The following is a 23099-nucleotide window of genomic DNA, read 5'->3' as shown; positions in this document are numbered from 1 at the left end:
TATTTTATTCAATTCATTTAAAACTATCTTATCTCATCTTATTATTCAAATTAATCTGGCCTAACTGGTTGGAACGTCATGGAATTTGTATTACATAATATATTATATATCACACGCCACGAGAGAAAAGCAACATTCTTATGTTATCAGAATTAAGGTGGTCACCGAGTTCACGAAGTCAGCGCTAAACATGTGGGGGGAATATCTGTCCCTGCCTGTACATTTGATTTTCTTTTGACTTCAACGTCGAAGATCAAGATCAGGTTGACATTTTGTATATTTCTGCGTAAGATCTTTTGTCTTTGCTCGAAAAAGGAAACCAAAGAAAAGAGAAAAAGTCTTTTACTCACAAGTTGATCACAATGGGTTCCTCCCTGTTTCTGAAGTCAGTCTGGACATCGTTAATTGAATTGTCGAACAGTTACGAATTCATTAAAGTTCTCTTTCCGAAGTACATTCATCATGAATCTTGAGCGCTTGAATTATATCGAATACGTACTTAGTTATGGATCTTCAAATAGCGAGAGAGAGAGAGAGAGAGAGAGAGAGAGAGAGAGAGAGAATTTGCAAGATGATTATTAATGCATGCATCAGAGAATTTCGAAATTCACAACTAGGATTACAAACTAGATATCTATGTGTGTGAGAAAATCCTAAACAGATCAAAGAAGTTAATGTAACTCGCATTTTGTGGCTTTGTGCAACAAGACGATGAAAAAACGAATACAGGAACACAAACTGACGATCAGCTGCAGTGCGCAAAAAGCCGGTAATTAATGACCAGGGCCTTTTTTGTTGGGGCCAGACGCTAATTTAGCGTCCAAGCTCCTTTGTGGAGAATGAGTTGTAGTGCTCGAGTTAGAGGAAACCACAAACGAACCCATTCCAACTGACTCAGCTCTATCGGCCTCATGTTGACCGCCTGCCACCAAGGGAGTACTGCCCTTCGTGGGCCGAAGGGCTCTGCTCTGGCCAACACGAAACTGTGCCGATACAACCAATATGGTTATACCCAGCACGAACAAATGACTCTTCATTGATGTTGCTGAGCTCTTCTTGATCACTGCCATCTCTATCTCAATCTTTTCTGTATCTTTTAGTTCACTTTCGAAAGGGCTTTGATCTCAAGCTGTTTTTGGGTTTTGTTCTGGCTCTAGCTTAGCAAATACTAGCATGTATATATACACAAAACTGCCCCAAGGGTTTGCTTCCGGAGGACGGTGAGCGTTGTGGGACCTTTACACAATTAAATTGACTAGGTTTTTCGTGTTTTTTGTCTTTAAAAAGGTGAGGAATACGAGGGGCATTTGCTTTGAAATTCTTTATGCATGCCGTTCGAATTTGACTTTACAATAAGACGGGGGCGCACATGATTACATACAGCATGAAGTCACGAGCTAGGGAAGAACCTCGAAATCAACCAAAAAAATTGTAAAGAAATAAAGCAAGAAATTAACTCACTACACTTGCACTTCTAACCAGCTTTATTCCGAAATTTTAAAGGCTTAAAATGAAGGAAAATACAACAAAAGTGAACGCCGGTTTTACAGTATTTACTAAACATTTAAGGTGTTCATAATCATGAAGAAGTTCACACAAATTATCATACATACTGCAAAATCTAGAACTCCAAATTTTTTGTTCAATTTCTCAGTAGGTCATTCTATTCTAAAGTGTGGAGAACACACCATGCATCTACATCATTATTGACACACAATTTAATTTGTAAGATTTAAATCCATAAATTTTTCTTACAAATTAAATCCTGCCACATTAGCAGTACTATGTATTACACCGATTTGTAAATAAAATTTTTCTTTCAAATATTTTCAAGCACCTTCTCGATATCCATGCCATGGACAAAGAGATTCCAATCTTTTGTCAATTGCTATAGTTATAGATTAATATAAAAATTAAAATTATTATTTATTTCAAAAGTTTAAGTTGATGAAAAATTTATTTTATATATTAATACTTCCTCTCACATGTGGACTAGACTCCCTTTTAATAAATAACAGGCTTAAACACGTGAAATATTTACGCAAATGAAATAGAGTATATAGTCGAGATTCGAATTCAAGATCTCATATGCTCTAATTAGTGAAAATATCATCATTTATCTAAAAACTTATTGATGAGAAATGGATAAATTTTATTATTTATTATATATTTTTATACAATAGTATAGTTTTGCTGTATGAGTATAATTTTTTAAGAAGACTTCCGCTTTAAATTTTCTGTGCATAATATTTTTCTACCCAAAGTGAGGCCGATTGACTAATAAAACTTGAGATATTGTCCTCTTAAAAAAAAAAAAAAAAATCCATGTTTCTTGACTTTAGAGTTAAAAGAAATACTTCAACAAAATCATAATTCTAGCGGATCTAATTTGGATGGTCATATATAGACTAGCACTCTGTCATGCGGGGATAGACGTTTCACACGGTTTGTGTTGCAAAACGTGTACCGACAGCCTATCTGCATACTGCAGGCATCTATTTTAGCGTACCGACAATGTACGTATCACGCATGTGCATATATATATATATATATATATATATATATATATCAGTTCTTCTGGGGGCAACCGGGGTTGCGTCCCCGCTGCGTCCCCCCGCATGCCAGATCAGCTTTAATGAATTAAAAAAAAAAAAAAAAAAACAAAGAAAGCAGGAAATCGAAACTGGTCTCCATTTTCATCCATCTGCACCTCTCCGGTTCTCCATCTGCACCTCTCCCGAACCCGAGTTTCTCTCTTCCACAGTCTCGCTGCTCTCGCATAGCTTATCTTCCATTTCCGTCGGTTGTTGCAGTCGCCGTTGTGGGACAGTCCACATCTCTGAGTCGTGGTCGCCGTCGCGGGTGAGAGAGCGAGTGGTCGCCGTCGTGGGGGAGAGAGCGACTGGTCCATCGTCTTTGAAGGTAGCCGAAGATTCAGATTTTCATTTTTTTTTCTTTAATGTGGTTTGGCCGCTGAAACAAAGAGGAAAGATGTTTTTGTTGCAAATGTTTTTCTCCATTTAATGTTTGGTCTACTTTACTTCAATTTTAATTATTTCTCTTAGGTTTATAAAATTATTAGATAATATTTGAAGTCTGGTATATGGTATAAGAAAAGAAAATTTTTCTTTTCAGTTCCAACCACAGAAGAATGAATTTATCAGTATATGAAAAATAGTATAATTTCTTGCAACTAAAAAGCCATCAATATTGGTGGATTTGTACAAAGTTCAATAAACACTCTGTTACCTTCATACTTGGATGAATCAATGAGATAAACATATTTAGGGCTCATAGGCAGACACGAGTTACATTAACAGGGAAGGAAAGGGGAAGGGGAACATGGGGGGTGTAGTTGGTTTTGGCCTGGTGGCCTTAGCCTTTGGTGGATGATGGAGGTCTTTTGAGTTTGGGCAAGTCTTGTGTGGTACTCCTATGAATGATGGAAGAAAAGCTGGATCAAAGTTGGGAAAACAAAAACCTCATTTACTTGAGTTATTGCTTCTCATCGTGCAATGGGCAGTCCCAAGTTAATGATCTTCTTATGTTTTATGTGATACAAAAAACTCTGACATCGTGGACCCATGCTTGTTATAATTATATTTTAAAATATGATAGATGAGATTTCACATTATTTGTTAGATGGAAATTCTTATAGTTTATAAAACTAAATGGATTCCATTAAATGAAACATTCACCTATTCTTTTACCAACATATTTTACAGAGCCTTTTTTTTTTTGTATAATTTATGCCTCCTTTTTGGGACCTTCTAATCTTATAGTCCATTGACACCACAACTAATTTTGTGCACATCAATCTTATTCCATACACTTACGTACTTTTCTAATTTTTAAGATTTGTGTTTGGTTGCCTCTCAGTATGGGAAACGGTAAAGAACATCCATCTATGCTAACACCATTTCCTCCAACTCCTCTCATCAATACAAGCTCCACTACAAGCATACTAGTTGGGTCAGACCCTAATAGACCTGGTGGTGGGGAAACTGAAGCGCCATGTACATCCTCTACAGTTGAAGAAATTAATAAGGATAGACCAAATCCACAGGAAACCAAGGATTGCAGTGCCGGGACATCTCAGAATGTTGAAATTGATTGTGATGATATGATTGAGGAGCCAAAGTCGGAGATGGAGTTTGATTCTCTTCAAGATTTAGTGAGTTATTATAAGGAGTATGGTAAGAAGTGCGGGTTTGGAGTGATGACAAAAAGGACTGAGAGGGAAGAAGATGATACTGTTAGGTATGTCACCCTTGCATGTGCGCGTGGTGGGAAGGCCCGTAATAGAACTTTCAATGTCGCCAACCCACGTCCGACAGGAAAAACGGAATGTAAGGCAAATATTAATGCCTTAAAATCTGATGGAAAACTGCGGTTGACTACGGTTCATAATATCCATAATCACGGGCTTAGTCCAAAGAAAGCTCGTTTCTTTCGATGTAATAGAGAAGTGAGTGATGCCGTAAAAAGAGTTCTAGATACAAATGATATGGCTGGTGTCCGAATGAACAAGAGCTTTGGATCTCTTATTGTTGGCGCGGGCGGGTACGAGAACCTCCCGTTTCTGGAAAAGGATTGTCGTAACTATATCGACAAGGCAAGACATCTACGACTTGGCGCAGGTGGTGCTGGTGCACTTCGACAGTATTTTTGTAGGATGCAGTACAAAAATCCTGGGTTCTTTGCGTTGATGGATTTAGATGATGAAGGGAGGTTAAAGAATGTCTTCTGGGCAGACCCACGTAGTAGAGCAGCCTACCAATATTTCGGTGATGTGGTCACATTCGACACTACATACCTGACCAATAGATATGAGATGCCGTTTGCACCATTTGTTGGTGTAAACCACCATGGGCAGTCAATCCTCTTGGGAGCAGGCTTGATTTCTAGTGAGGATACTGAGACCTTTGTGTGGTTATTCCAGACTTGGTTGCAGTGTATGGATGGTATAGCTCCTAAAGCTATTATCACTGACTAAACTGACTAAGATAGAGCGATGAAAAATGCAATTGGTATTGTTTTCCCAAATACCCGACATAGATTTTGTTTATGGCATATACTGAAGAAAGTGCCGGAGAAGCTTGGCTCCTATGGTTCCTACAAAACTGGGATGAAAAATACATTGATGAAATGTGTATATGACAGTCAAAGTATTGATGAGTTTGAGACAAGTTGGGTGCAGTTAATTACAACGTACAATTTGCATGAATGTACGTGGTTACAAAGTCTATACGTTGATCGTGAGCATTGGGTTCCAGCATTCTTGAAAGACTGTTTTTGGGCTGGAATGAGTACAACGCAGGGGAGCGAGAGCATGAATGCCTTCTTCGACGGGTATGTTAATGCTAAGACGAACCTCAAAGAGTTTGTTGACCAGTTTGATAACGCATTGAGAAAAAAGATTGAGAATGAAAATGCCGCAGACTTCCACTCATTCAGTGTCACAACCCCCTGCATATCTAGGTCTCCAATTGAGAAGAGGTTTCAAGAATTGTACACAAATTCTAAATTCAAGGAAGTACAACAGCAAGTTACCGGTATGATCAATATGAATCCAAAGTTACATGAGAGCATTGGTGCAATACAAACATATTTGGTAAAGGATGAAGTTCATTTGGCAGAGTTCACTAAGCAAGTTACATATTCTGTGGACTTTATTGAAAAAGATTCAGCTGCAAAGTGTTCTTGTGGATTATTCCAGATGAGAGGGATATTGTGTAGGCACATTTTGGCCGTATTTAGATGTAACGAGATTACATATTTGCCAGATAGTTATGTTTTAGATCGATGGAGGAAGGATATCAAACGGCGATACACGTTGATCAACAGTAGTTATGATGCGGGGGAACAACGGGCAGATTCTAATAGATATTCAGAGATGTTGAATATCTGTTATCAGATGATTACTCTTGCAGCAGGTTCGAAAGAGCATACTCAGGATGCAAAAGCTAAGTTATATGCAATGATTGAGTTGTATCGTGCCAACCAAGAACCCCCATCTCTGACCCAAACGGGTTCCAATGTTCCAATATCAGTAGGGGGCACAACTACTGTTGGTGGTTCTGGGCAAGTACGTAGTCCAAATGTTGTACGTGGGAAAGGCAGACCCCCATCTCTGAGGAGAGCATCCAGGATGGAGAAGGATATGCGAAAAGTTAAAGCGAAGATAAAAAAAGCACAAGGAAAGGGAAAACGCAAAGAGGTGCATCTATTTAATATGACATGTATGTTTATATTTTACATAAGCAAATATGAAAATTAAATCACATTTATTTGTTATTTCACTATTAGGGAGATGCACGAGATACACCTATATTGAGCACACAGAGATCCTTATTTGGCCATGAGGAGAATGAACTGGCCAATGCTGGATACGTGCAGGTATTTTGTAGAAGTACATAAGCCTTCTTGAAATTGCTTGCTGTACAAATTGGCTGGTTCTTACAAGTATTTTTGACCAGGCCAATCCAGAATCCACAGTTTTTTGGTGGAACCCAAATCCGAGGAATAGGGATTCAAAGTCAAGAAAGTGTTAGTATATCCCTACTTTTTGTTTTTATATATTAATGTTCATGGTTACAAATAAGACATTAATATACACGTTTACTTGGGTTACAGATGCAAATTGGATTGGATGGATCACAGCCGATTGACTTGGGTTGGATGGATCACAACCGTTGGAATGATTCGACCCACGAGGTATTTTCCTGGTTTGTAGGTCGAATTTTATTTTTGTTTTCTTAGAAGGATGACATGAAAAAAGATGTTAATGCTAAAATGGTTTGAATCTGAAAATAGAAGTTGAATATCAAAGGCTAAAACTTGAGTATTTGGGAACTTGAATCTGAAAATATATTTTCATTAGAATCTGAAAGTTGATTTGAATCTGAAAATTTCCATCATGGTTTGAATCTGAAAATAGAAGTTGAATATCAAAGCCTAAAACTTGAGTATTTGGGAACTTGAATCTGAAAATATATTTTCATTACAATCCGAAAGTTGATTTGAGCCTTCTTGAAATTTCCATCATGGTTTGAATCTGAAAATAGAACTTGAATATCAAAGCTTGTTTTCTTGAGTATTTTGGAACTTGAATCTGAAAATACATTTTCATTACAATCCGAAAGTTGATTTGAGCCTTCTTGAAATTTCCATCATGGTTTGAATCTGAAAATAGAACTTGAATATCAAAGCTTGTTTTCTTGAGTATTTGGAACTTGAATCTGAAAATACATTTTCATTACAATCTGAAAATTTCCATCATGGTTTGAGTCTCAATGAAGTGCTTACAGCTCTATGTGATATGCTGGTTCCATTTGTTCATATCTTCGGTAAGAAGCATATCATATACTTAATTCATATTAATGTTCATTTCCCTTACACAGTTTGTTTTATTAAACAGTTGGAGATGGTAATGCAGCTCTAGTGCTTCTGGATCAATTGATGGCATAGCATGGTCAGTGTGTTTGTCCCCACTCAGTCCAAATCTACAAGAACCCATGTTTTTGCCGGGGCTAGAGCAGCTGTTAAATCCTGTACTGCATTCTACAAGAACCCATGTTTCTGCTTCTAGTACCGTTGTAATAGATAGATGGTAAAGCGCAGCTGTAGCATCATATTGTTTCATTTTAGTTGAAGTTACGGTTTACCCTTGTAACAGAGAGATTTGCATATTAAAAATTACAGAAGTTCAGTTTTATTCCACAGCAAGTTGCGTTTGGTTGCTTTTATGGCATTTGCGTTTGGTGTACCATTCTATTCTCAGGTTTATTCCATCTAAGTTTTATGGCATTTGCGTCTAAATATAATCCCTGCTGAACAACGGGCAGATTCACTTGAATTGATTTCTTATGATCATTTCACTGTGCCCCCCACGTTTTCTTCATCATCTAGTAGTTATTATCGATCCTGGGTTTTTTTTGGGTATTTTGAGTTGCATATTATCATGCATGCATGCATGCCATTTTTAGAAGAAGATGACGCTGTGCTGTGACCATTATTATCATGCATGCATGCCATTTTCTTCTTTCTTCCAGTTCATACAGCAATAAACTTAGATAATGCAATAATTGATCTTCCCAACTACCACAACAATTTCAACTCTCTCCCTCCCTCCCTGCTGAATTCTTACTGTCAAGCTACATAAGTTTCAAACCAAAACTCGTGTCTGGCTCCTATGATATTCAAGCAGCAGCATGCATGTTTACTAGCCTACCAATGTTTAAATGTTTCAGGTCTTGCTGTCAAAGAAGACTAATCAATGATTTCCAACATAAAATAGAATCAATTCCAACACCTAGCAATTACAGTTCACATTTACACCACATAAACAACACATTCCACTACAAATGGAAATTTAATACTCATCAGATGGAAATTCATTCCACTACTCAGAATCCAATACTCATCAAATGGAAATTCATTCCACTACATTGCTAAAATGGTTTATATTTACATCAAGTACACAGTCCAATAAGCATATTTACATCAACTAAACAGTCCAATAAGTACACCTAGTTGCATGTTACTTAAATAATACCAAGTAACATACAACTACAAATAAAAAACCCCAATATAACCGAAGTAGTATGCGTCCATGCCTCATTTCAGTTTGTTGTTCCAGAAGCTCCTTCTCTCTATTGGATACCACCAGCTCTCTCTTCTCGATTTCATCCACTCTTTTACGGAGCTCAGTCTTCGTCTTTTCCACATTGTCCATCATCTTCTCGAGCTCATTCTCCTTCCTTAATAGTTCATTGTTTCTTTCTTGAAGTCGGAACTCAATTTCTTCATTACCATCTGCCCACTTGAAAAATTTACAGTATGGTAATCCCTAATCATTTTATACATATAACAAAAATATTAGATATATAACATATTCATCACTATAATTTACAAATGTTAGAACTATAAATAATGTAATTACCTCTGTATTGTACTTTGGACACTCTAAGAAGGGTCGTCCTGGATTTCTTCTAGTACTTGAATATTTCAATGTGGCATCGACCTTACAGAAGCAGTGTGTTTGTCCCAAAGTACGTTTTGGAAATGATGAAGAAGACATTGATGATGATAATGATGATGATGATGACATTCTAGCATGAATATGCCATCCATGAGGTCTATAATTTACAAGTAATTGCTTATAAAAAGAAAGAGGAGGACCATCCTCTAAACCTACCTATTGCTGATTGATAAAACTAAACAATATTTAATAAATCACATTGAATTAAATTTGCAAAGTAACAAAACCAGATCTAAATATAATATACAATTTCTATTTTTAACTCTTATCAATATTAATGGTTTGATCATGGTGCATATCGTGTAAATGATAGAAACACAGACAATAAGCAAACTGTGCACCGGCACAAATTGGTTATAGGAGATACACAATGCATAAATGTTGAAGAAGTTTCACATGATAGTGACAATAACCCCATCAATAACACCAGCAACCTCTAATTATAAATTTAAATTTAATACAACACGACCAATAACACCATCAACATCTCAAGATAAAATTAAATTTAAACAACACCACCAATAACACCATCAACATCTCAAGATAAAATTAAATTTAAACAACACCACCAATAACACCATCAACCTCTAATTATAAAGTGCTTACAGCAACACCACCAATCTCCGACAACCATCCATACCCACGAAATTCATAAACCAACACCATCATCTTAATTAATGAGTCGACCTAACACAACAATAGAAACCAACACCAGCAACAATAGAAACCAACACAACAATAACACCAGCAACCTCTAGTTATAAATTTAAATTTAAAACAACACCTCCAATCTCCAACAACCACTTGCAAAATATTCATACCCACGAAATTCATAAACAATTACAACAATAAAGAAACAGCAAACTACAATATCAAACTGCAGATATAAAAAATTGGAGAATATAACCTTACTCGGGAGCTATGTTCACTCTCACCACTGTGTCACTGGCAGTGAGGGAATCTCGTGTTAGGGCTTCGGGTTAGGGTTTCGGGTTAGGGTTTCAGGTTAGGGTTTCGGGTTAGGGTTTCGGGTTAGGGTTTCAGGTTAGGGCTTCAGGTTAGGGTTTCGGATCAGGGCTTCGGGTTAGGGCTTCTTCGGGTTAGGGTTTCAGGCTTCGGTTTCGGGTTAGGGTTTCAGGCTTCGGCTTCGGTTAGGGTTTCGAGTTAGGGTTTCGGGACTTTGTGGGAAGGGGATATCAGACCTGTGGCTTCGTGGATTCGTAGGTGTCACTCTGTGATTTCATGGAGAAGACAAAGAGAAACACAAACCCTAACCAATGGCTCTGTCTTTTCATGGAGAAGACGAAGAGAAACACAAACCATGGTTTCTCTCGGCAAAGAGAAATGTGATGGAGAAAAAATCTCACAAACCTAACCCCTGATTTCTTTCGGAGAAGAGAATAGAGGTTTCGTGTGCGGCTTGGAGGAGAAGAAATCTAGGGATAGACAGAAAGAAAGTGGGGAGAAGACGAAGAGAAACACAAACCTTGGAGAAGACGAAGAGAAACACAAACCCTAACCGAAGACGAAGAGAAACACAAACCCTAACCAATGGCTCTGTATTTTCATGGAGAAGACGAAGAGAGGTTTCGTGTGCGGCTTGGAGAAGGCAGACCGAAATGAGAAAGTAGGGATCTTTGAATCGTCCCTTCACCCACGAGGACCCCTTGGAAATGAGAAAGGCAAAAAACAAAACGGTGTCGTTTTGTTTTTTTGCCACGTCGGATGCGAGGCCGCGGCGAGGACGCAGCCCGGTTGTCCACAGCATTTTTGTATATATATATATATATATATATATATACGTACTCGATGCGTTGGTGACGGCAATGGTGAGAACGCCTTGACGTTTATATACATGCGGTTTAAATTTTGACTAATGCTACGTTAACATATTTGACAATATATGTTTAAAAATAATGATATTTTTATAATAAAGATATTTTTATAAAATGATATTAGTACTTTTAAAGGTATTTTATCTAAATATCATTTATTTTAAAATATAGTTATGTAAAATATTGTCAAAAGTAATGTGTTTATCAATTTTCTTAAAATTTCTCAAAAATAAATTTGTGTTTTATTTGAAAGTTTAAAATATTAAATTTTTAATATTATTATTACATGTTCTGGGATTTGAAAAAGTTGAATTGAGATTTGAAAAAATTGAATTGTATATTATATTTTGTATGAGAATTTGAAAAATGTGTAATGATAAGATGAGATGAAATGAAAATTTTGTGTTTTGTCTTGTGCCCCAAACCAGCCTATATACACAAATTTTACACAATGACATGATTTTAGTGTAATTCATCAAATTATAATTTTTTTATTATTATAAAATAAATCTAACATATTATATTAAGTCATATTAGTATGTAAACTTTTTTGTATAAGATTTATATGTAGATCTGACAGTACTTGATCTCTATCAACAAATTATATGTTTATGGGTACAGAAATGCTTTAACTACAAAGAAATTTTATAAAAGTAAACTCATAAATTGATGATGTGTTTTGATGTGATACGTCAGATTGTAAATCTACTTTTATTGTAACTGTTAGAAATATTAGATTAGAATGTACAACGGAAGCGATATTACCTCACATGAAATATCTCGGATTTAGTGCGATTGTTCCACAGATTCTCCAACGTCATTGTTCATCCACGATTTGGTGGAGTGTGCTACGTGGTAATACCAGAGCAACACTCACACGTTCCACAACCTAGATGCCGTGACTAGAGAGAACCATTTTGAGAGAGAGTTTGTTTGTCCAAGTGTCCTCTAAAGAGGGGGAGAGACTATATAAAATAGCCTCTCTAGTGTAACCCCCTGGCTGACCATTAAGGGCCAGCCATTAAGCCTCATGAACTAGTTTAAGAGCCACTTCATAACCCCTAAGAGGAGGTGAAGGGGTGCCCACTATGGGTGCCCCTTTCTTACATCTCCCACTCACACATAGTGGGCAAGACCCTAGGTCTGTATCTCTCAATATGTTCTCAATCTTGTTCATACTGACAAATAGGCCGTGCGACCATCGAGCACAGCTGTAAAAGAAAAATGGGAGCACTATACCAAATCTTTCCTAGAGAAGACCAGCATAGCAACATCCCTAAAAGTGTCTCATTATGCTCCGACTCATTTGGTCACATCAGACTAAGCATCCCTAATCCCTCTCGAGTCCAAATAACTCAGAACAATGCTCAATCTCCGTAAAACGTGATGTACTCACAACTATATTGTAACTCCCAAGAAGCAACATAACTTGCCAGCAATGAGTACACACCATTATCGATGTGTTACCAAATAGTCTTCCATTCGCGCTCATGTCATTTAGTTTCAATCCAGTCGCTTTCCTAGCAATGCCTCTTTAGACCGCATCATTCATGGCCATAGATAACATGCCAAAGTAGCAGACACTAAAATATCAACCTCGTGACATAGTCAAAAGTCTCCGGAGGGCATAAATAAATTAAGGTCATCAATTATGACCTACAGGACTCACACGGTGAGGAAGCAGAGAACCATTCACTCACCTCTACTGTTGGTTGTAAAAGCACATATAGTATGAAAAACATGCTACGGTGAAGTTCTCTTTCCAAAGAAAGAGCGTATATCTATTCTTAATTCACCGTACAGATCTTAGTCTAGTCGCTATCTCAGTGCCTAACCCGAGTCTCTCCATTTGCTCGTTATCCAAAGCGCCAAAGAGGATCTCGCATCTGGCTAAACCACAGGCTACATGGATTGTGGGTAACCATGCACGGTCCTTTTAAATATGATGGACTTCATCTTAGCTCCCACTAAGGCAACATATCTTTTGTGTCTTACAACTTATCCCTCTCTGGACAAGTACCGAGTGACACATTGTCTCATCTTTATTCGCTACCTCTTTGTAGCGCCAAAGGCGATCGCTCGTGTGAGTGAGCCAGTCTAAGCCTGTTAATATACATTTTTCACCATAACTCCTAAATTCATGGTGAATGTGTGTGCTTACTAAAGAATGCTTCCAATCACGCCACATGATCATATAACACATCAATATCATGTGCATGAAGAACAATACCATGAGGTACAGAGAAATCACATGGCCAATAACAAATTATTAAACCACAACTCTCAAGTGGTGTTTAATGACCATTTCTCTCCATGTGCATTCTAATGTGTAGTAACTTTCCAAAACATGCTCCTACCAAGAGACTTAGCTTTTACATGTAAAAATCCTTTGCACAACCATGAAGTCAGCGATGACTCATCGCGAATCTCATTTAGGTCTAACTCACAATATAAGTTGTAGATTCTAGTCAGCAAGTCTAACTGTGATTTTTAAGAATCTACAAGGTGACTATAAATGTTATTCAACAAACTTAATTTACGACTTCAAGGTTTCATTTAAATCTCTTGCACTCAACAAAAGCATGTGAGATAAACATAATTTATTTTTCATTAAGAGTAAAACGATTAGGGCCTTTGCCCCCAAAAACAATCATAATAGTCTAGTTATTACTTTTAACGTTAATTGCATCACAAACTCACTTAACAAAGTAAGCCATATTTACTCTAACAAAATCTTAACCTCTAACTCCCACGAGCAAACCATAATGGAAACACCAAACAGTATAGGCAAAACTATATTCTTTAGTATTTTCCACCTCATTAATTGTCTATGGATTTTGAATAAGAGCTTATGGAAACTGTTTTTCTTATAAACAGTCTCACAAGACATGAAGCCTGAGCTACTTTTCATAATCCCATGTCCATCACCTCATAGTATGGAAAACCTCTTGTTAGGCGACAATTAATTATCTAAGACAACCAGTTCGCAATATCTCTGATGATGACACTTTTCTAATATTGTCAACAGCGTTAAAAAAATCTCATTTTCTTCAATAGGTCGTTTTAATAAAAAAACACCTAGGTACATTGGGTATCTTTGAATAGATAGTTTGTTTAGGCCGCATGTAAATAGCACCAGCATCATTCATTCACTTTCTATACCAAAATAGTACTAGCAACAATCATGCGCTCAAAGTACTTCATGCCTAAACATCACAAAAGCTAACCATCTAATTCTCCTATGAGAATCAACTATTTAACACCTTCAATAAAAGTTTCAATAAATATGCGATCAATAGCTATCTAAATGCAACTCAATCAGTACCAAGAGATGGATTTATACCTCTTTCAACTCCACTTTTCCTTTGTCAATTAAATCAGCAACCCTAGGTTGGATCATATAAGTGAAGCGAATCTAAGATTCTATATGTGAATTCAATACCTTTAGCGGAGCCATATTATAAATATTCTCTCCTAGTCTCTAAACGACGAGAGAATATTGATATAAAGCTACCATGCTATTTATGAGGATCTTTATATTCTATAACTTTTGGGAGTCACTATCATTAATGGTACACCTTAACTCAAAGGTACACTCTCACTAGTTGTTGAATTACTCTCACTATTTTCGGCGATCTTATATAAAAGGAATTTTGAAAATATTAAGGTTAAGGTAATGTAGAATGAAATGTGAAGAAAACGTTCTTTCCAAAAATAAGTGTTACAAAAAACCACAATTCCCCACCCTCGTCGAAAATACGAGTAATTTTCTTGACTCAAAAAAAAAAAAGGATCAAGTTTAGATCCTTTCGATTTTTAATAAAATTCACGTTTGCACAAAATAATCACTCAGCCTTTATCAAAAGCGAATGAACTCGATCTAAGGACGACAAATAGAATTAAGGCTGCAACCCCATATTACATCAACCCAAGTATGATGTAACAATTACTTTGCGCCATAATAACAACATTCTCAGCAAGTCAATAAACTGCGAGATAATTATTCTCATCATACAACTCATACGATTGCGATTTCAAAAAAATTTTAGCTGAAAAAAAATATATTTTCATAAAAAATTTTGGATCACATTTATATGATGAAACAACATATTTATTATCAAAGTCCTTAGTGTGCATGTATAGGAACTTTCATATAGAAAATGTTCATATTGCCTTTTTTCTTTGACTCCACTAAACCAAGGAGACAGATCTCATTAGCGAGAAAATTTTCAATTTCTCAAGTTTCACACCCATCATCCTATGCCTTCATAGCATATTTTAGTATATCATTTCTCCATCTGAGAAATAATACTACTTAGTCAATGAGTGACCATCCAACTTCTAAACCTTTAGGAATTCTCACTAACACCATTACTTTCAATAAGTCTTAAATCAAATTAGGTATAGATTTCACTAATATAGCATTAAAAAAAGCGCTAATAAAAATATCATTTTGTGCAACAAGTGTAGTATGTGGCGTTTTAGCTGCTAACTAGCGATATATCTTTATTTGTTGCATACTCAATAGTTTTCATATTCTCCAATCCACTATAGGAGAAAAAAAAACTTTGCAAGAAATTATCTTAGCCTAAAACCTATCTTGCATCAGTGCAACCACGAGCAAAAATTTTAGTTTAGGTTTAGATAATTCATACCTAATTATTCAGACTTTTGCCACAGTTGCCATGCAAACCTCCAAGGTGCTTGGTATTACTCTCAAGGGGTGCTCTAAAGTTTATATATCCGCAAAAACTTATATGTTCTCGCTAGAGAGAAATAAAACTTGAGCAAGATTACCAGTGCTAATACTACATAAAGATGCACTGATAAAATCTTTAAAAAATAAATCAAGAATGTCCTCAACACCCTTGCACACTCAAATTTTAATATCCTTACTCGCCAGACATACTAGCAAGTTTTAAAGAGTATGTTCTTATCTGTGAGTAATCTAAGTTGCTTTAAGATTATAATGTTCAACCTCAAAATATAGGAGCAATTAATGTTTGCGTTACAAAAACAACGCACAATTTCTACTATTACCCACAAGATTCTTAAAAGCAAAATAGTGATTTAGCTCTATATGATAGTTGATCCCATCAACTTCTATAAAAAATGTAGTGCATGCGTTTCACGCGCACTTCCAATTTTATTCTATAAATTTTAGAGGTTTCACAATAATGATGGTCTAAAACTATCTAACACTTAAAATAATTTTCATTCGTTTCTAATTACTGCTCATGGAGGAGATTAATATGACAACTAAGTCGCATACATAATCTCTAGGCTTTATTCTTGGTTATCTCAAAGTTACTAAACTATGTGCATCTTATTGCTCACACATCTATGAAATTTGCTACGTTAATCTAAATCAGAACAAAAATAATTAATATACGTCGCAAGATCAAAAATTCGCTAAGCTTCCTAATCATCTATTGCGCCTCAATGTCTAATTATTAATTTCTAACTTAATTGTCGCGTAAATTTATATCATATAAGAGATTAATTCTGTTAAATGATAATAGAATGATAATAAAAGGCATATGATCAATGAGTTTGGCTTACATTCTGTTAAAAATTCACTAGATATAATATACATCTTTTTAAAAGTAAATAAACAAGATTAATTAGAAGATTATTGATGGAAAAGTAAACTCAAAATTGAATATTTAACCGGGTGTAAGCCAATGAATTTTTCAAACAGGAATATGTAAGCCAAACTCATTAATGAATAGCATTTTCCTAATTGACACAATAACATTGTTTCGGTAAATTGGAACATCTATTGCAAATATATATCGGTCTCATACGAATACGGTAAATTAGAAGCACGGGGGGCATGCCCCCAACAAATAATATATATATATATATATATATATATATGGCTACTTTGACTTTGTTGAAATCACTTGTTCACAATCCGTATTGAGATGATCATTTACGATGAAAAATTTGTGCCACAATATCCGGATGAAAAAAAATTCAAGCTGAAAGATCTTACCAAAGATTGGCAACCGACCGACCTTACAACTTGGGGAGAATAAACCAGGCCAGAGCATAAGATGATTCGCTTTCATATTTTCGCAGCATATAAATAATAAATGTATTAAAAAAAATCTTTATTTTCTCTCAGTTGATTTTTCTTCATATATTATATGTGCATGATACAAAAATCACATTATTTTACAGGAAAATTCTCTAAAGGTAGCCCGTGAGCTTGGATCTTCATTTCCATGTCCAGTTTGCATCCAACAATAGAAATCCAGCAGGGAAAGTTCGAGCCTACAGTAAGATCAGCACCCCAGACCATCCGGCAAAGAGCCGCCTGAGCCGGATATTTGCCAATTTGACAATCATTCCCCTTCGCGTTTTCGCGCTGTGCTGTTGACATGATCTGATCTCGTTCACGGGCATCTGTGGCTGATCAGACAAAATCCCATGCACTTGAATATAAAATATTGTTTCTGGAATTCCATGTTGCATATTTTAATCTTGAACCGAATTCCATTGGAAATCTATTATTATAAAACCATTAGCAATGATGAAGATCCGTGCACAAGAGTCCAAAAGTCGTCATTTAATTCCTTCCACTAAAATTTTTTAAGGGTCATTTAGTACTCCATTTAATGTTGCCTCTTCGCCTATAAATACACGTAAAACAGGGAGTTCCCTCCAATACATGACTCGCGTCCTTTGAGCCGAAAAACAAGCAGGGAAAGCAACGACGACTACATTTCTGAAGGAGCAAATTAAACAATGAAACACGTGAAAGATATCATAGTGTTAAAATACATGGGGAATATATGGTCTGGTTGTTTAAATGTAATTGATGGGATGTCTCAAATCCTAGGTTGGGAATGTGTAGCGATAAATATTTTGTGAGTGTCAATACATCTCGCACATGGTATGAGGATGATCCTTTCATTCTCTCTTGCCAAGCGAATCAAGTTTTTTACTTAGATGATCCAGAGTACGGGAACCCATGGTGGGTAGTGGAGAAGTTTGCACCAAGAAATGTATATGATTACATTCCAGAGAGAGACGAACCACATAAAAAAGATGATAGTCCAGTAAATGAAGAAGCATATCAAGAAAACAATTCAGGCATCAATCTATTTGTTAATCTAAGTCAACATGACATGGTCCCATTGCGTAGAGAAGATGTTCAACCCGAAGTAATTGAGGGTGAAATGTTGGAAGAAGATGAATCACCTGAAGTATCTAGTGAGGATGAGGGCGACTGGTCCAGCAAAACCGATAGTTTTGTAAGTATCATTATTATAAATATCTATAATGTTTGTTCGACATATAATTTATTACAATTTCCTACAGATATGCCTCTCAAACGCAAAGCAACACATGCGCCATCCCCATCCATTATCGACTCCCCATGTGGTTCACCTACCATCGATAGTGGGCCAACATCACTAGACCCAGAACAAGGTATAGTATATCAAATTAAATACCTCATTTTATACTTGATTTAAGTAATATATATCTATGAAATAAAAATAATTTAATTCAAATATATTCTTTAATTACTGTATATATAGCTATTGTAAGCCAGCGTCGAGGTCGAGACACTACGAGGGATGTTTGTATAGAGAAAGTAAGGAAAGTGAGTAAAATTAAAGTTGAAATTTCTGATGATCAGACCGGTGGCTCCGGAGATTCGGCAACGTGGCTTGCTACTTATATTGGTTCGCTTACTTGCAGATATGCACCGTTTGCTACATCCTCCTGGTCTAAAGTTTCCCAAAACGTGAAAGACCATATAAAAAATCGTTGCTCGGTAATAAGCTACATTCCAAGCAACTAAGTTACTTTGTATTTATACTAATTGTTTACAATTTTTGAAAGGATGAGTTTGAACTGAATTTTGGCCAACCAAAGGATCGATTAACGGTTGAGGAATTGATGTCAAATGCATTCCGGAGGTACAAAGGTCAATGTCATGTACACTATAAGAAGTTTAGTACTACAATAGAGGCGCGCCAAAATCTATTCCAAGTAATGCCACCGAACGAATGAGAGAAGATTTGTGATATGTTTATAGATCCTACCTATTAGGTAATTTCGCTGCTATCTTTTTTTAATAGTCTATGATAAATGTATTAAACATATAGACATAATATTTTTTTTATTAACGGAGTACTGTGAACAAAAAAAATAGATCAAATTTAACGATACACCATCATGCGGGTTCTCGATCTTTTCATTATTTGTTTAACAAAATGGTAAGTTATTCTAGTCCCCATTAAATATTAACATATAATACAATTTTCTGATTTAAGTTCTAATATAGATTTTCTTTTTGCAGAAAGAAGAAAATCCTGTTGACTATGATCTGACCAATTGTATGCTAAAGCACATAAAAATCGTGATGGTGTTTGGAACAGTCCTAAAGCAGAGGCAAATTATGTAAGTTTAAATTTCTTTAATTCTATTGTCTAATAATATTTTTGTTACTTATACTACCTGTAATTTTTTTATTTTTGTAGGACAAGATGATATCTCTTAAGGAAATTTCTGCGGGTCCATCTGATGCATCATCTGTCAACGATGCTCAGATCTTTTCTCAAGTTCTTAGATCACGTTTTGGATATTTGAGGGGCCTAGGACGTTGCGTGAAGGCATCCTCAACATCATCATCGTCTTCTCGAGCCAGATCAAATGTCAACAAGATTAAGGAATTGGGGGAACCAACACTTGAGATAGAACGATTGAGGTCCAAGGAAAAAAAGTTGTTAACCCGAGTAGATCAAGTAGCGGATCTTGAGGCGAAATGAGAAGAGAACATGCAGAGGAGACTGGGGACGGAGGTACAAAAAGCTGTGCTTGAAAAGTTGCATTCAATTATGTCCCAAAACTCTATGCCACCACCACAATCTTAAAATTTATTTTTTCTTTAATTGTCTTTCTATGATGATGTTCCAAAACATTTGAACAATTGTGATGTTTGAATTACAATTTCTGTAATATTAGTATTATGTTTTTAATTAAATTTTGTACTGTATGATTAATACCGTTCGAACGTCAATTACCTTTATTAAATCCATTCGAACAAAAAAAAAGACACATTCGAACACAAAATAATGCGTTTGAACGACTACTGTGATATACAGTCCGTACATCCGTTTGAACAATAAAATATTTGTTTGAACAACATTAATTTCCAAAATCCCGTTCGAATGAAACAAGTTTCAAAAATAAAAAGTCGGTTCGAACGGACATAATGTATGTTCGAATGCAAGTCATTTTATAAATTTTTTGATTCGAACGCATAAAATCTATTCGACCACTCCATCTGTTCGAACAGAATCAAATATGATCATTTGTTCGAATGAATATTTTTTACATTCGAATGGTCTGTATCGGTTCGAACCTATATTTATCCATTCGAACGTATTTTTGAGACAAAAAATTTTCGTCTTAAAAAAAAATACTCGTTCAAGTCGGTTCGACTGGTTCTGCCCAATTTCGTCCAAAAAAATAATTTTTCGTCTCCAAAAACGTTTTGAGACGGTCTTTTAGAGACAAAATAGAGACTTCATCTCCAAAACCATTTTGGGTCGAAATAGGGGTTTTTTTAGACAAAATGTTTTGTCTAAAAAAACCATAGTGAATTAGATTTCATGATCATCATATTCTTATGGTCCGCGGCCTGAATCTAAGGTGAGATATCCTCTATCACTTGTGCTACTGAAAGGTTTTAAGAGTGAGATATCGTCGATTTTTCTTACATAGCTATATATTGGGTGGTAGGAGCATTCCCATCCGGTTCCCTAAATGTTTCCTTAACTTGTAGCTAAAAAGGACACTTCCTATAATTTTATCTTTAATTTTACTCATCTTCAAAAAACCTTCTACATCTCATTCCCTATTATTCTTCTATTATTTTTTTATTACTTTTTTCTCTCACTTCCATTTCCATTCTTAACCACTAACTCTTTTGTTTTATTCACTTCTTTTCAAATATCACATTTTATAAATACTTCTACAATTTTTTTTTCCCAGATACACTATTATTTTTCAATCCAACATCAGTATTAAAAATAATAATTTGCGTTTAATATGTGTATTTTCCAACGTGATGGTATTTTTAAATTTGATTTTGTCCGTATATACTTGAGTAATATTTGATTTGCATTTGTCTAAAAGTAACATTTTTTTCATTTTCATATAACGGTAATATTTTTTTCAGTTTCTCTAATGGTAATATCTATCCACGTATTTATGATAAACATTTTTGCAAAATAGTACAGTTGTAACATTTTGAATTCCTGCCTCCAACGGTAACATGATTTGTCATTTCTCCAACGGTAACTTTTTTTATTATTTCTCCAACGGTAACATTTTCTACCTTATATGTAATGGTAACTTTTTATTCTATAAATACGCCTTCTGCTTGCATTCACATTCTCAAAAATCCAAGTCTCATCGCCAACTCCCTTCATCAAATGGCTCATTTTTTCTTTCACAAATTGCTCACATACTTGTCATCTGATGATGAGTTGGATGATGTTCTTAATGCTGAGGCCGATGGAGAGTCATCGAGACATCGTGGCAATCGTCAACGTTATAAGTTTATTCAGCGTGATCATATTCAAGGGCACGAGCACCCTTTCCGCGACTATTTCGCAAAAAATCCAGTATATCTCTCCAAACTATTTCGAAGGAGATTTTGGATGAGTCGTCCCCTATTTCTCCGTATTCTAAATAAGGTAGAGGCTTATGAGCCCTACTTCGTCCAGAAAGAGATAATGCTAGAGGACTCGATTTATCTTCTATGCAAAAGATAACCACAACACTTAGAATGCTGGCGTATGGGGTTACAGGAGACTTTATGGATGAATACATACGTATTGGAGAAAGCATCGCAATGGAGAGCCTCAAAAAGTTTCGCAAGACAATCGTAACTGTTTTTTCAGATGAATATTTGCGATCTCCAAATGCCAACGATATTGCTCAATTGCTTACAGTCGGTGAACAACGGGGATTCCCAGGAATGCTAGGAAGCATTGATTACATGTATTGGAAGTGAAAAAATTGTCTCACTACTTGGAAATGTATGTACTCCGGCCACATCCGTGAATCAACTATTATTTTAGAAGCAGTTGCTTCATATGATCTTTGGATATGGCATGCATTTTTTAGTATGCCCAGTTCACATAACGATACTAATGTGCTAGAGAGATCTTTTATTTTCATGGAACTTGCCCACAGGCGTGTTCCTCCAGTCAATTACACATTCAATGGCAATGACTACACAATGGCATACTACCTTGCCGATGGTATTTATCCCAAGTGGTCAACGTTTGTGAAGACGATTCCATCATCCCATGGGAATAAGAAGAAAAACTTTGCCGCAACGCCAGAATCCGCAAGAAAATATGTCGAGTGTGCTTTCGGGGTACTTCAACAACGATTTGTAATCGTTCGTGGACCTTCCCGATTTTTCAAAGTCAATGAGCTTACAAATATAATGAAAACATGTGTTATTCTACATAACATGATCATTGAAGACGAGTGTGATGATAGTCAGGGTCCGAACATGGAATATGATCAAGTTGATGATGATATCCCAAAACTGTTGCTCAATCCAACAAACGAATTCACCAACTTCATTCAATGCCAACATGAAATTAGAGACAGCTCGGCACATCATCAACTACAAGCAGATTTAATTGAATATCAATGACATATTTATTCCTAACAATAGAAGAGAAGGTTCTGTTGGATTCTCTATCTTCTCATTAGTAGCAACCATGTATTCCTGTTTCCACAAGTTCCATTCTAAAAAACATGTTTTTTTCAAAAACATGCTGATAGTTACTATAATATTTTCATTATCTGTAATAGTTTAAAGATTTGTAATGTCAAACTATAATCAAGCAACATCTATCCATGTTAGACTCAAATTCAATGACTACATTTTTCTATCTTCCCAATAAATATTTGCTAACGTACAAATTATAAAATATAACAAACGTGCCAAAGTCCTTCAAAAAAACCCTCAACATCAATCTCAACAGTCAAACAAGTTATACTAATGTGCCAAGCATAAAATACAAATGTCCGAATACTGAATAAAGAAATAAGTTACGAAAAAAATCTAGCCTCAATTTTCTGATGCATTGCATCTCGCCAATATCTCCCTTTGAAGTTGCTGGAAATATACCTGCTGAACTCCAGGCAACGTACTCACATCGAGCAACATTATG

General features: G+C 35.8%; 1 protein-coding gene across 1 annotated transcript; it reads left to right on the top strand.

The window, feature by feature from the left end:
• Positions 1-21335: 21335 nt before the first annotated feature.
• LOC108994246 lies at positions 21336-22576 on the top strand. The gene is made up of 3 exons (XM_018969380.1): positions 21336-21527; positions 21674-21906; positions 22033-22576. The coding sequence occupies exons 1-3, from the start codon at positions 21336-21338 to the stop codon at positions 22574-22576; spliced, it is 969 nt and encodes a 322-aa protein (XP_018824925.1).
• The last annotated feature ends 523 nt before the right edge of the window (positions 22577-23099 follow it).

The sequence above is a fragment of the Juglans regia genome, unplaced genomic scaffold (genome assembly GCF_001411555.2).
Source record: "Juglans regia cultivar Chandler unplaced genomic scaffold, Walnut 2.0 Scaffold_700, whole genome shotgun sequence".
Classification (NCBI taxonomy): Eukaryota; Viridiplantae; Streptophyta; class Magnoliopsida; order Fagales; family Juglandaceae; genus Juglans; species Juglans regia.
The sequence above is the reverse complement of the archived record's forward strand: the minus strand, read 5'-3'. Positions and strand labels throughout refer to the sequence as shown.

What these genes read in the sequence shown, in the direction of transcription:
- LOC108994246 (XM_018969380.1), top strand. Translation starts at nt 21,336, where the DNA reads ATGGCTCATTTTTTCTTTCACAAATTGCTCACATACTTGTCATCTGAT. An exon ending in ACTATTTCGCAAAAAATCCA is followed by an intron (nt 21,528 to 21,673) that starts GTATATCTCTCC and finishes TCTATGCAAAAG; the next exon opens with ATAACCACAACACTTAGAAT. An exon ending in CTAGGAAGCATTGATTACAT is followed by an intron (nt 21,907 to 22,032) that starts GTATTGGAAGTG and finishes TGCATTTTTTAG; the next exon opens with TATGCCCAGTTCACATAACG.